Source organism: Lacerta agilis, chromosome 1 (genome assembly GCF_009819535.1).
Source record: "Lacerta agilis isolate rLacAgi1 chromosome 1, rLacAgi1.pri, whole genome shotgun sequence".
Taxonomy (NCBI): domain Eukaryota; kingdom Metazoa; phylum Chordata; class Lepidosauria; order Squamata; family Lacertidae; genus Lacerta; species Lacerta agilis.
In genome coordinates, this window is record NC_046312.1 from 97,437,880 (window position 1) to 97,452,902 (window position 15,023).

The following is a 15,023-nucleotide window of genomic DNA, read 5'->3' on the forward strand; positions in this document are numbered from 1 at the left end:
GTGAAAACCAGGCCTAGGTCATCTATCCTTTCGCTTCATGAAATTGGTTAACATATCATATTGACCATATGCCTTTCAGGTTGGGAGTCGGGAATAAATGAGGGCTGAGTCTGATATATGGTAAAACTAATTTGATATAGGTGTGTTTTAGGGTGCTATATATTGTAAAATTTCACAGCTGTTTTCAGAACTTTCAATCTATAGTATGCCCAGTACTTCAGAACTGAGTACATAGAAAAACTATGACCTATCATCTTATGTAAAAAGATAAGGTAGGAGAATGCGGCCCTGAAATCTGTTTAGTCTAGATTAAATATTAATCTATGAGTCACTAAAGAAATACTTCTGCCTATGTAATAATTGAAACTTTTCATTCAAGTGACTCAAGTGAACCTGTTTCTTACTGTCTTTATGTTTAATTTAGTTACTTGGGTTTGGATTTATTGTACACAGATCTTTTCCCACTGTAATAATAATCACATTGAAAATTCTGTAATAGCTCATAGGAATGTTACATAAAATATTTAAAATGTGAGATCCTTTCTGTTGGAATTGGCAGAGAACGAGGAAGTTTAACAGTGAATCTTGTAAAATGACAGAGCAGATGAGAGGATTCATTTGTGGGCACTTTTCTAAATCCTACTAAGTAACTGAGGACAAAGATGTGTAATATAAAAAGAGGACACACCATTAATTTTCTAGTACATTATTTAGCCTGCTTTTGCCTCTGAACTGAGAAATTAGCCCGTCACCCATTCCTGCCAGACCCATTGCACTCTTGTACGCTATCACCATTTCATCTTGCTTCCTGGACAAGCAAGTTACTGACATAGAAGAGACACGCCTATTTTGCATTGTAGGCCCCTGGCTGCAGTTCACTTTGGCTGCATTCACACATAATGATAAACTAAGCTTCTTGGCTTACTGTACTTTACTCTGAACTTGGTTTACTGTGACTTTCAACCATTCACAGTTCTATTCCCTAGTAGTTCGCTAAGTGCTGTTGCTGTTTTTTGTTTCTCATAACAAAGCATGAAGATGGCTCATTAGAATCTGTCCCGTGTCTGTTGACTTTGTTTTGTCTGTGCACAATACAAAACTACAGTAGACTGCTTGTTTGCTACAGGTGCTTGTGGTGCAATAAAATTATTTATTTTCTCTTCAGCTCCACAATGAGTGTTGCATTCTTGATCTTAGGACTATACCAAAGGCACATATATGAATTTTCATTTGTTCTCTCTTTCAGGGGTGTTCATGGTCATTTCACTGGGAAACGACCTTGGGCTTTAGGGGATGAGTGCATTGTGGAGCTTGTGGCTGATATTGTGGGTAAGATTTTTTTTTTTTTTAAAAAAACATATCATTCCCCCCCCCCACACACACACTGTTTATGTAGCACCAGGAAAAAAAATCAGACAGTGGAACTTTTCTTCCAAAAATTTACCATTGGTTTTTTTTCTGCTCTGAGTGCTTCTTAGTAAGTATGTGAAGTAACTGCATTTTAAAACTTTGAACTGAGAAGATTTAATGCAGACAGTAATATATGAGGAAATGTATGTCTTGAAACTAATTGCAGTATGTGGTTCTGGGATCGTCATAAACTATTTGGTCTAATGCATGAAACCAAAGAAAACTTGGCACCCCTACAAATGTCACCATGAATCAGTGATCATTCCTTTTGTTTACAAAGCAATAGCTGCTTGTTACATGATAATGTCTTTAATTGCTGTCAATGAAGTCATTTTTAAAAAAAAGAATTAATAGTGCAGAAAATGATGAAAATTAGAGTTGATACTAACTGTCAAATTGTCTAAAGAATCTTCAGGGAAGGGAGAGGACTTAGGATAGAAATGAAGTAAACAGTACAGGTGTGAATAGTGGTGCCACTCCTCTGCAATTATGCCTCAAGCAGCAGTCACTAGATGACTGTAACACTTGAACAACCATTTCCCCCAAAGCAGTCACAAAAGCAATGGATGCAGTACCCAGAGTAAGGGTTGGCATTGATTATTCTCAGACATAATTATTTTACTATGAGTGATATGAAAATAAATTATCCTCTCAATAACAGTACTACCTTGAAGGAAACATGCAAGCATACAGATCAAATCTGAGGTGTATATTTACTGTGCAAAAATGGATTATACAGAAATAGACACTATTGCAGGTAGCCAGTGTGCCCTTCAAATGTTGTTGGAGTCCAGCTCCCATCAGCTTTAAGCAGAATAGCCAGTGGTGAAGGATGTTGGGAGATGTCCAAAAACATCTGGAGAGCCCCATGTTAAGTACTCCTGCCTTATCTAATATCTCTATTACTTACACCCCCAACAGCACATATGCTTGTGTGGGCCTCTCTATTAATGAAATACTATATAAGAATTCATAGAATCATAGAGTTGGAAGGGACCCTGAATGTCATCTAGTCGAATGCAGGAATCTCTATTAAAACATCCATGTCTTGGGAAGTTTACCTTCCTTCATGTAACTTTATGCATTTGATGAAGTGGACTGTGGTCCATGAAATCATAAAACATAATAAAATTGGGAGACTTTAAGGTATCACAGGACTGCTTGTTCATTATTCTAATTGAAGTTCTTCATCACATCTGTGAGTATTTCCAGAGAGGCACTGCAGTGCTACCTCTGGTCTCATATCTTGTGTGTGGCCTTGGCTGTCCTTCTCTTGTGCTTCTGCTGCGGGGCTGCTGTAAGATGTGATGGTGGATACACTAGAGAGGGGTGGATATGGAATTGAATGGCTGGCTGCAAAATCTGTTTTTTTCTGCCTCCATTTGGACTTTTTGCTTCAGCTAGAGAGTCAGAGCTTACCTAATGTCTGTGGCAGTGCATGCCACACACAATTAATTATCTGCTGCAGGGTTGCCATTCTGTCTTTAGCAAAATCTTCAGTAAGGCCATGGTCCACAGTGTCCTTTTTAAAAACAAATGGGGTCCAGAAAATAGCAATGCAAACCAAGAGGAAGGGAAGCTAGAGACACAGAACAACATAGCAACAAACAAAGCAATTACTGGCTGTGAATGTAACATGAGAAAATTTAATGTAAAATCTGCTAGACAGCCAATAAATCTGTTTTACACTTTCTTGTTCACCTTGGTCAGGAAAAAAAAAGAATCTTGTTATTTTTAGATCTGGGACCCACATATGCAGTCAAATATAACAACATTTTCTCAAGGAAAACGAGTTTTTTTTCCCAAAAGATTTTTTTAAGCTTTGCTTTTTCAACTATGCCTTCAGCATTCAGACACTTTTTTTTAAGTTTGAAAGTTATTTTGCCTTTAAATACAAGTGGAGTTTTAGAACTAATAGGAACATACTCTATTCATTGTCACACAGCTTATGTCTGCTCAGTGAGGTCCTTCTGCCCATTATCCACCATCTAGGTTTTCCATACCCAAAACAGTAGATCTGTATGCAGAAGCCTATTCGTATTCTCTTTGTTGGGGTACCATGTTTTAAGCTCTCTATAAAAGAAACTATGAATAAAGATCTTCACATCCTTAACCTGTTTTGCTTTGCTTTGGGCAGTATTTCATAGGTGTGTTGTACACCAGGGACTATTAAGTTTGTTGTCATGTTAGTGCTATCATGATCTCTCCCTCCTCGCTTGCACAGGTAATCACCCCACAAACCTCAGGGGCTGTACAACTGAATTTCAAAGTGTGGCTTGACATTCAGCTTGCAAGTCTTAGCATGATTGTGGGTAAATTTCACTTTATTGATTTTGCCACATGTTAGTGAGTTGCCCCACTCCCCAATAATGAGAAAGGAAAACAAATAAACTTTTCAAGAATTCCAGATTATGGCCCCATTATGTTGACAATTTCAACTGGTTAATGACTACATCATTTGCCTTTAGGTAAAAAGAAAAAATGCGAAAAGGATAAAATACAAGATAAACCACTATTAAAATATTATCCACCCAGCATAGTATGTAAGGTGGATATTCATTCTTTCCAGTAACAACGGATGCAGTTACATGGAGGAAAAGAAGGGATTTGTGTTCCTGTAGTATGCTTGACAAGAGAAAATAAACTGAATTTTTAAGTTGGTTTTTTTTTGCTTAGCATTTTATGGAGGAGGAAGAACTGCTGGAGCTTGTTCTATCTGTAGAACAAAAAGTGAGTGTTGTCTTGTGGGATTTATTCAGGAATACAATAAAGGCAGTAAATGGTTTTTCCTTTGGGCCATTTAAAGGTTTATGTCTCTATAACACCTTGCTTATTAAATGAGCATACCTTTTTCTTGTTAAATGAAGACTCCAATAGTAAATATGTTGTGAAATGCAGAGTCAAGGTCACCAGAGACTCAAACTCTTTCCACCCCTTCTTCCATTCATTCCCATATTAAGCAAAAGAATAGGAAAATATAAAAAAAATTGTTCTTTTTTGCACAGCATGTTATTAATATATTGCAACCTGGCAGTATCACCATCTGATGGAATAAGATTAACTACATTGCTCTTTTTTATGCTTGTGCTGAGAGAGGATGTATACTGAGCTGTTTTGCAGTAACTTTGAATTATAAGGATTATTTTTAATACCCAAACTATCTTGTCTTTTCTTTTTTTGAAGTCTTCTTTCTTTTTTTTTAGTTCATCCAGCCATTTCTCCCTTTGTTTTATGCACAAATTTCAGGCAAGGACTTGGTTCATGTTGCACTAATGCAACAGCTGTACTTTCCAAAGTTATAGTGGAGATAGTGGTAGGCGCATGGCGCATCACAAGTCATGCTTTTTTCCATTACAGAAAAGATTTATCAGGAAGGACGTATGGGGGTTTATGCTGTCCAGGATATGTGGTGCTGAGTAATGAGTTGGAGAGAACAAACTTCATTTTGTGTACTGGATACTTGTCTTTGAATATTGTAATAGATTAATTGGATCACAGAAGCATCATTTCCGAAATGCAGTGCAGGGTATGAAGGATAACGATTTTCCTAGGGCACAGATAAGGCTTGTTTTGTGGGCACCAAAATCCAATAAAGAAAAGCTTTTAATAAATATATCATTTACAAGAGTCCAAGACTTACATGACAAATGTGGTGTCATATTCAATATAGGATATTGGCATGCATCTAAAGGTGAACTTCAGATTAACCATTTATTTTTGGTCTGTGCTTTGAACAGCAAGTGAACTAACAGTAGTTATATTTATACTCTGGAAATATTTTGGAAGTGGATCAGTCAGGTTGAAAAAGCACCAGAATTTGGGGCTTATGTTTCAGTACCCTATCCATAGAGTGGATTCCCTAAGACTGTTGGATGGCATCTTGTATGCTTCCTTCTGGCAACTCCTCCAGCCATGATGGTGCCAAAAGGATTGCTCTGCTTTCCTTTGGGGCACATCAGTGAGGCCAAGAGGAGGGTCTTGTTGTCTGCGCAGCCCAGGACCCCCATACATATTGCCCTGGCTTGCTCCCCAGAGAGGTCATGGCCACCTCATGAGAAAAGAAGACTCCCTGGAAAAGACCCTGATGTTGGGAAAGATTGAGGGCACAAGGAGAAGGGGACGACAGAGGACGAGATGATTGGACAGTACAGTGTTCTCGAAGCTACCAACATGAGTCTGATCAAACTGCGGGAGGCAGTGGAAGACAGGAATGCCTGGCGTGCTCTGGTCCATGGGGTCACGAAGAGTCGGACACGACTAAATGACTAAACAACAACAACAATGCAGCAAAAACAACACAGCACCCAGCAGTTATGAATCAATGGTCTTTGCAGCCACAGCAGGCACTGATTCTCCAGCGGTCTGACTTCACCCCTGGAGGCACACTCCATTGTCTCTTGAGACAGACAGATGACAGCAGGTGTACTTCCAGGTCCATTACTTTCATAGGCAGAATCTGGCTCAGCCCACTGATGAGCACCCGCCTCGAGTGGAAGAAGCTCTAGTCGCAATGCCTGCCTCACACCTACCTTGTGTCTGCTGCCCATCCTGCTGCCTTTGCCAACAGCGGAAAAACTGCACCACAAGCTGCACCTTTTATTGGTGATATTTCACCAAAATCTTGCGAGATCTCACAGAGTGCATGAGATCTTGTGAGACCTCAGCGAGCTCTTACCACGCAATGCAGATAGCAGAGGCATGGGAGGGGCAGAAGCGGGGTGTGCGCAGCAAAACAGGATGCGCCACCCCTGGGCAGAATTGTATAGATTTGCAGGATCTCTCTTGGAATAGAAAAGGCAGCAGAGAATGCAGATAGCAGTTATCTCTGTGTGTCTGCACACATGACCAAAATCTACAATAAAAATAATGGCATTTAGCAGTAAATGTTTCTCACTTACAGAGCATATGTGCTGTTGTTCTGCATGCAGTTCAATATATTCACATACTGCATGTCTGATACATGCAGAATCCAGAAGAGAAATGTAGTGCAGGAGTGTGGCCTGCTATTGTTTTTTTATACCTGGGAATTTTTCTTTAAGAGTAAAACTGTGGACAATTTACCATACATTTGTGTAAATTTGATTGGGCTAATTTAAGAAAAGGGAGCTACATATTATGCTCACCACATGCAAGCAACATGGGTGTCCCTGTTTAGAAATTGTAGAGCTCAATCCTCCTCAGCAGAGAAACCTGAAGCAAATCCTAGGAAAACATGCAGAGAAGGAGAACCTGAGAACCTGTTTTCCTGGTTTTGTTGTTGTTGTCGATCTCCATCCATTTTTCTCCTTTGTGATTGTTCTCCTGGTTATCTTACTTGCAACTGCTAGAAAAATGAGCAACTAATAACCATTGATAGATAAAAAAAGTTGATAAAAAAACAATCCAGCCAGTAACGCCTTCCACCTTATGACTTAACAAACCACATCAGAGTTTAAAGCTTCTTAAAATGCTTGCATATTTTTTCTGGTTCATGTTATTTTAATCTAAACCCTGGGGATGGTTTTTTTTATTTGTCTGTATTCTTCCATTCGTAACGTGAATTTACTCATCCTTTTCTCTCACCGTATTGACTAACAGGAGTCAGAGAGCACCTTATTGTTTCTGGTGTATTGGAAAAATCCATTTGTTGTGCTTCTGATTCCCATTAAATTTCATTTATTTTATTAATGGCCATAAAGCCCAGAATCCATGACCAAAATGCAATAGTTTAACCATGTTCCCATCTTTGCACCAGTTGTCTTACAGACCACCGTTATGTCTACTGTAATGAAGGTCTGAATAATTGTTAGGCAAGTCTCTTTATTTTTATTAAGGGCACATTTTAGCTTGGCATTACAATGGCCACTTTAAAAATAGATGATTGCCCCTAAGACAATTTAGGCCTTTATATTGGAGATATATTTAATGGGCAAAGGCACACTAGTGCTGAATTTGACCAAGTTGTTAATGATAGCAACAAATCAACAGGTAGATTTCAAGGAAGGAAGTGTTACTGCTTCATTATCTGCTTTATTTGCCACAACAGAATGGTAAAAGTAAATATTTCCCTGTAAGAATGGTGTACTATGTCAACAGGGGAACTTTTTTTTCTTAAATTTCTCCGTGGTGACACATCAAACATGTATTTACTTCTCAGTCATTAGGGAGACATTGACTGCAAGCCACTGTCATGAGGTTTTGCACAGACCTTGCACAGGACAAAAGAAATAAGGAAACATCTGCCTTATTGCTTTTCAGGGGCTCATAAAGAAGAGGTAGCATTAATGAACGGCTTGACAGTTAATCTGCATCTCCTAATGGTAAGTCATAAGAATTTCTTTGCTAGATATATCTAGTTCAGAATTCTGTTTAAAAGAGAGCTTGATTCCTCCATGAGTGTATGAAGAAGAAGAAGAAGAGTTTGGATTTGATATCCCGCTTTTCACTACCCGAAGGAGTCTCAAAGCAGCTAACATTCTCCTTTCCCTTCCTCCCCCACAACAAACACTCTGTGAGGGGAGTGGGGCTGAGAGACTTCAAAGAAGTGTGACTAGCCCAAGGTCACCCAGCAGCTGCATGTGGAGGAGCGGAGACACGAACCCGGTTCCCCAGATTACAAGTCTACCATTCTTAACCACTACACCACACTGGCTCTCGTATTGTCCATGAACATCTGATATTGAAAACTACACTGTCTGTGAACATCAAGATTCTATTTTAGTTGTCCTTTTATTTTAATAATTTATATAAATACCACGGTTTCTAAGCAATGTCTACTAGGAATACTGGAAGGATAACAAAGGGATAAAGCATAAAATAAAATAATAATCAGTTAAAATTAACCATAAAATTAGAAAAAGCTTGCTTACTTAAAATCATGGGTCTGACTTCCATTGATCTGTTGAATGCCCTTTTAAAGTCTTCTAGCCTAGTTTCCAGCACCACATTTCAAAACAATGCATTCTGTAAGTTATAATATAATGCATTATAATTTAGGTGTTGTGTCAGGGTTACTTATTTTTATAGCCCTAAACAGAGTTTGGATGGTTATCTGTCACGTATGATCTAGTTGAGATTCCTGCATTGCATCAGGGTCCCTTCCAACTCTATAATTTTTTGATTCTGTGATTATATTGTTCTAAACCCGTGAGGCCATAAAATCCTTATAAGGGATCGTAAGTGGTCTTCTAATTATCTGTGTGCAATACTTCGTTTACAATTTACAGCTTACCACAACTATCCCTAATGTCAAAGCCCCAGTTTTTCATTAATAAACATATTCATTGAACAGTTTGAATTGAAACAAGGTCATGCCAGGAAGAGATCTCAGGTTGGAAGCCTAACTGCAAAGAGCCCTTTGCTGCTGTGAGCATCTGGAGGGCTTTCATGAAACTTTTCATTGGCTACCTTGTTTACACAATAAGGTTAGTACATTCCCAACAGCCCTGCCCTATGATTTTCCTCTCAGAGTTCTACCCTCCCACCTCACCCTTTTCAAAGCACTATCAGATGCTCACTCCTGTTACTTACTTCTTAGGCTTCCACATGCATCTCTAAAATGATATTTTGACTGCTTTCCTGACATTTATCAGAAACTGTTGTAGTTCCAAACCACTTATTTGCCAAAAGAGTATGGAAGTAAATTTTCAGAGGTCATTGGCAGAGGCATACTAAATATATTAGATGCATGACAATCAAAGGTGGGGTCTGGGAGATAGGGAGGGATAGGTCCTGGTGTGTGTACCCCAACTTGTTACTGTGTGGGTCTTGCAGTCAGTTCTAACAATATACTGGTTACCAGCTTAAACTAAAGAGTTGTTTATTCAAGTAGCATACTTGTGAGCTGTGTATCATGAGAGCCATAAATTCATGTGAGATTGTAGTTCCTCTTTCATAGAAATAAAAATTTGCAGGTCCCATGTTGCACTACCCATGCTAGTACAGAAATAGAGAATTGTTGAGATTGAAATCTTTATTTCTGAGCAGTTCTGAGCAGTCTTTCTATTGCTCCATAGTCAAAACAAAATAAAATAGTATTCAATTTATTTATTGCATTAGCCCTATGGCCATAGCACAAAGTAAAAGACCAGGCAGTAGCCTGACACGATTATACGGAGAATACAACAGTTAAAACAATTGGAGGTAAAATTGAGCAGGTTAAAACAAATAAAATAAAAAATAAAAATAAAAAGCACTAGCAGGCGTGGCGACAGTCTCCATGTTGGGAATATACATAAGACTAAGGCTAAGGGAAGTTGGCCAAAGAGGAGGTCCTGAGTTTCAGGGCCTGTAATATGTAGATGGCCACTCCACGTGAAACCAAGGGGTTGGCATCCACCAGTAGATATTTCACGCGGTCATCGTCCCTGGCGATAGTCGGCGGGATTAGAGAGAGAAGCCTAGATCTTATTGAGGCATATAGTGGGCAGTAGAGGAAGAAGTGAATAAAGTCCTCTATCTTTCCATTGTTGCATGGGCAGAGTCGAAGATCCAGAGGGGTATTGGAAAATACACCCTGTAGGAATGCTGTGGGAATGGCATGAAATCGAGCCAGTGTAAAGGCCCTTCTCAGCGTAGGATCCAGCAGATCACTCAGATAGTGGGCCAGAGATCTAACTACCTTCACACGAGGGAACCACGTGGAGAGTCTGGCCGCATTAGATAGTTCTTGATCAAGGGCAGCGTCCCTAGCAAGAATCCAGTCGCGAATTTTGTCCTTGTCCCATGAGGATAGGGCTGCGAAGTCTGGAAGGGAGTAGTGGTGACAAATGGACGCCATGCCTCTTGACCAGGTGCTGCTGCCGGTGAAGGCTAAGAAGGCTTGTTTGGCTAGTAGCGAGTTTGGAGTTTCAGCAAGCGATTTGTAGAAGGTAATAATCCTGATGTGGGCTCTTGCTACGATGGATGATAGGCCCAGTTCCATTCTCAGTTGAGCCGCCATTGTCCCGTTAGGGAGGCCCAAGATTTTTCTTGCCAATAGGTTTTGCAAGGACTCCAATCTTTGTAAGATATTCAGATTCCATCCCCAAATTTCCACCCCATAGAGCAACATAGGGGGTATTTTGCTTAGACTCTTTCTATTGCAGATAGAGATAGATGCCCATGATACAAGTTGTAGGAGAAGTATTAGGAGTCCCAAATTGTTCCCCTGCTTTGATTAAAATCAAAGTCAGAAACAAATTCCCACCCTTCCCAGAAAACGTCCTTCCCTGCCAGCCTCTGGTTCTTTTCATGCTTTCAATTTACTTATGTAGTGCAGACACATTTCAGCAACGCAAGCAGCTGTGGGGAGAAGGAAGGCTGGAGAATTTAGCCACCATGACTGCGTGCAGGAACCACTCATCAAGTTCCTCCATCAAGTTCCAAAGAAATGGGTTGTGTGTGTGTGTGTGTGTGTGTGTGTGTGGTTGTTGTTGTTGTTAATACCCTGTCCATCTGGCTGGGTTCCCCCAGCCATACTGGGTGGTTATATATCTATTTCGTATTGGCATCCATAAATTTCATGACTGTATCTTGCACCATGTTGATGTGGCTGGTTACTCCTGAAAAAGTTGCGACTTAGGGGTAGGGCCACCTTAAACTAATGAAATGAGTAAGTGTTAATAATTATGGACTAATAAATGTTTTACCTTTTTTTACAGTTATCATTCTTTAAGCCTACCTCAGATCGCTATAAAATCCTTCTGGAAGCCAATGCTTTCCCCTCCGACCATGTAAGGAATTAATATTACATAATATTTGTATTATCCATTGTGACTTTCAAAAGCATACCAGCAATCCTGTCTCATTATTTATTACCTGATCCTCTTTTAGAAATACTGTAACAGGAAATCTGGTCATGTACTCTTGGGCTGATCATGCCTTTATTCTTTTTGTTCAAATAAAAACCTTGCACAAGGAAAAGATTGAATGGCCACATTGATTTATTAGTCCTTTTAAAGACATTGAACAAGCTGTTGGTCTAAATCAACAACAGGTTGTAAATGTTTTATTAATTCTTGTTTCTGTTTTACTTTATGAAACCAAATCAATACAAAGCTCACAACATTAACAGTTTTATATCCCTAGACAGATAGGGAAATGCTTGTCCATGGTGCTTTAGATTACTAATTCAAACATCATTTGTGTGCTATAAAATGAGACAATAGTCCATGCATCACAGATTGCAGCAAATTAATCTTCAGATTTGTGACTCACTGCTACTTTATCAAACTCTGTAAACACTCAGAAATTGATGGGATATTTGATCACTGAGGCACTATAAAAATCTCTACAAATGCAACTCACATAGGGTGCAATTCAGACCCTTTCTGTGCTGCCAGACAATTAGTTGACATGACACCTTTTTCCAGCTAATATTCATTTGTTGCTCATATGTTGTATGAAATACAGACATCTTCCTTCGATGCAGTTGTTTAGTTTTGGGAATATTACATTTCTTCAGCTTGGAAACTGCAGTATGTTACATTTTTCTTGGAAAATATGATGCACCATTTAAAGGCACAACTGCATAACCAATGTTAGATGTTGTTTGAGCCATAGACAGATTCCAAGGCATCTCTGTGTCTCTGCCCCAGCCTGCCTTCAGCTAGCCCACCAATATGGTTTTGCCCTTCTGCCCCCACATGGAGTTCTACCTCAAGTTCTGGCAACCTCCTTTCTACGTCCCAAGCTTTGTTAAGCGACCCCTCCACTTCTCCAAACTTTTCTGTTTTAAAAGGGACACTTTTTTCCTGTGTTGGCATCACACCCCTTCCCTGTAAACTTGGCAACCCCTTTTTTTGCACAGACCCAAGGATCTTTCTTTGATATGTTGATATCCAGCCACTGTTTCATAATGGCTTGCACTCAACTAGCCCAGCCAGGCTAGATTGCATAAGTTAAACTTCCACGTTTCGCCCAGTTCAGGAGAACTTGTGCAGCTTGTATGTCTCCTTCAATACCCCAAGTATTAGCTAAATTCTGACATTCATTAATTTCCAACATTCACTAACTTCCTAGAATTGTGAGGGCCTTTGCACCTTCAGGCTATGGTATCCCAGATCTGTAACAATATGAAACCATGGCAGAGCTGCGTTTTTGTGCTTTGGTCCCACACGGCTGAGGGCTGCGCAGAAATAATGCAAACATCCAGGGAGGGCAGATTGCATGGGTGTATTCCATGTAGTTGGCATTTCTCTACCAGTGCACTGGGAGACCCCTCAAATGTCTGTCTTCTTCAGTCTTTTACCATTACCCCTTGTAGCTGTGATAAATCCAATGTGGCTTCTGCCTAGTCTGTTTTCTCCCTGATTGTCTCTGCAGGCTGAGTATTCCTCTTATGTGCTCTGGCATACATTACCCAGATTTTAAAAGGAAGATAGTAGCATGCCTTTCCTCCATCTGATACCACAAGACAGTTCTGCAACTAACTCTTGTTTAAAGGAGATTGAGTGTGGGGAGTGGGGGCAGTGCACCTGTGAGATTAATACAACTTGCTGCTTTTTTTGACTATCAAGCTGGTTATACTGAATTTCATTTTGTTCTTCAATAACTACTGTATATTTTTTTATCATGATTTCTATTGGTCTCCCCAAGTGCAGCCATTTAGCAAGCCTACTTCATAATACTATGCATAATCTACCATGGAGGTTGCTGTTGGAAAGTTATTTCTCTCATTTGTTTTAAGCCATGGATACAGTTCCAGAGGACTGGTTTCAGGCCAGGGGTTTGGATGGAAGCTAAGCGTTTTGAGAGTGAATTCCTAATTTGCCTGTTCCACACCAACCAGCAGCACTCAGATAAGGGGGGTGGGTCCCAAGAAAAAAGTGACAGAAATTCTTGTGTTTGCATATAGCATCATATCCAAAGAGCATTGGGGAAAAGCATGAAGATTAGCCGAGTACCCAACCCCCAATAATCTTTAGAAGCACTGAAGCAAGAGGAAGATAGCAATGATCTGTGTGGGCTTAGCAGGGCCTTTTGCTGTTAGAACATGTCAGCTTTCCACACTCTCGTGCAGAAGTCTTCCACATCACCTGCCACCTAATCCTTTAAACTGGTGATGCCAGGCACTGAACCTACCAACTTTATGGATGCAAAGCATGTGTTCTACCACTGAGTTATGACCTTGGATACTATACTGGCCCTTGGATAGCTCAGTTGGTTAGAGCATCATGCTAATAATGCGAAAGTTGCAGATTTGATCCCTGTATGGGACAGCTGCTTATTCCTGCATTGCATGGGGTTGGACTAGATGAACCTCAGGGTCCCTTCCAACTCTACAATTCTATGATACTATGTTTCTATGGTTCCCTGAATTGCAAAGAGGAAGAGACATGTAGAACTGGAAACATTTTGTAGAGATTTGCCCAGGCACATCATGCGCACACATCCTGATGATTGTTGCTATGTGAAAGAAATGCTTCTTTTGTTGTTTACATTTGCTCACTAAAAACAATCAATATTTTATTTACAGTATGCTGTTGAGTCTCAACTCCAATTTCATGGGCTAGATATGGAGAGCAGTATGCTTATGATAGAACCACAAGAGGTTTGTAATGGGTATTTTATATTGATATCTAATCAAGAACCTATTGTGAACTTCTGAGACAAGAAAACTAAATGCATATTATTCTTAGAATTTCCTTGTCTTCCCATATCTTCTTTTTTGTCTAAAAAAACTTCCACGTCGATGGATGATTGTGAAACCCCTGCTGATGCTATACTTGACTGTATAGGGGTTATTCATCGCACCCTGTCTAATATAGTACATCTCTGTTAGCACTTCAGTTTTCAGTGTAGCCCTCCAGTGGTTTTTCACAGCAAATTCCCACATCCTTTTAAACATTCATGAGTTTAAGAAGTGATTTGGGATTTTACCAGCATTGATTGTGAAGGTGTATAAAATACTGACTGAATTGTTATAACTTCATTGTGCTGTGCATTCAGATCATCTGGATGAGAACCTGCATTTATGATTTACTTGCTCAGCCCCTATATTTCTTTCATTGTCTCTAATGTGAGATAATTTGTATTGTCACTAATTTGACTTTGGACCGGCAAATTTAAAGGACCACTGTCCCCACAGGGGACACTTTAAGAAAATGGGAGATGGCCCCGTGTATAAGATGCCTCCTAATTTTTGACATTATTTTTTAGGGAAAAAACCTAGTCTTATACACGGAAAAATACAGTATATGTGAGTCTTAGTATGTAGAATAATCTCTGTTTTATAGAAGTCCTATGAAGACTCCATACTGTTTCTTTTATTACTACAGCAACACGTTTCTGCTTGGAGGAGTATGTAATTAGGATCGTTATAAAAGAACTTTTGTTACTTTATAGTAGAACTGTTGATGACCTTTTGATTCTCGAAAAAAGTCCTTTTCCAGAGAAGCGAGAAGCTACTCTCAAGTCCTTGATAGATGTTGAGAGATCGTTAAGATAATAGGAGCTACTTTCAAATCAGCAAATCTTAGCTCTTTGCAGTGGATGTCTAATTTCATTTGGAGTTTTCACTGCTTAATTGATCCCTTGGTGATGGTGTGTTTTACATGATCCCTTGCTAAAAGGGAATGAGGAAAGGGAGTGGGGGATACTGGCTTTAAACGATCAAAAGTGATATTCCACCCCCCACCCACCCCGGTTCAAAT

At 39.6% G+C, this 15,023-nt stretch overlaps 1 protein-coding gene across 5 annotated transcripts in view; it reads left to right on the top strand.

Moving 5' to 3' along the window:
• The window catches only part of KYNU (kynureninase), a 75,545-nt gene that overhangs the window by 17,893 nt on the left and 42,629 nt on the right, over positions 1-15,023 (top strand). For 4 of the 5 annotated variants that reach the window (XM_033164209.1, XM_033164218.1, XM_033164227.1 and 1 more), the window contains 4 exons: positions 1,247-1,329; positions 7,648-7,709; positions 11,031-11,102; positions 13,847-13,921. In XM_033164209.1, the coding sequence (XP_033020100.1) occupies positions 1,247-1,329; positions 7,648-7,709; positions 11,031-11,102; positions 13,847-13,921 (292 nt within the window). The remainder of the gene's footprint in view (positions 1-1,246; positions 1,330-7,647; positions 7,710-11,030; positions 11,103-13,846; positions 13,922-15,023) is intronic. The other variant, XM_033164236.1, reaches the window with a different exon arrangement.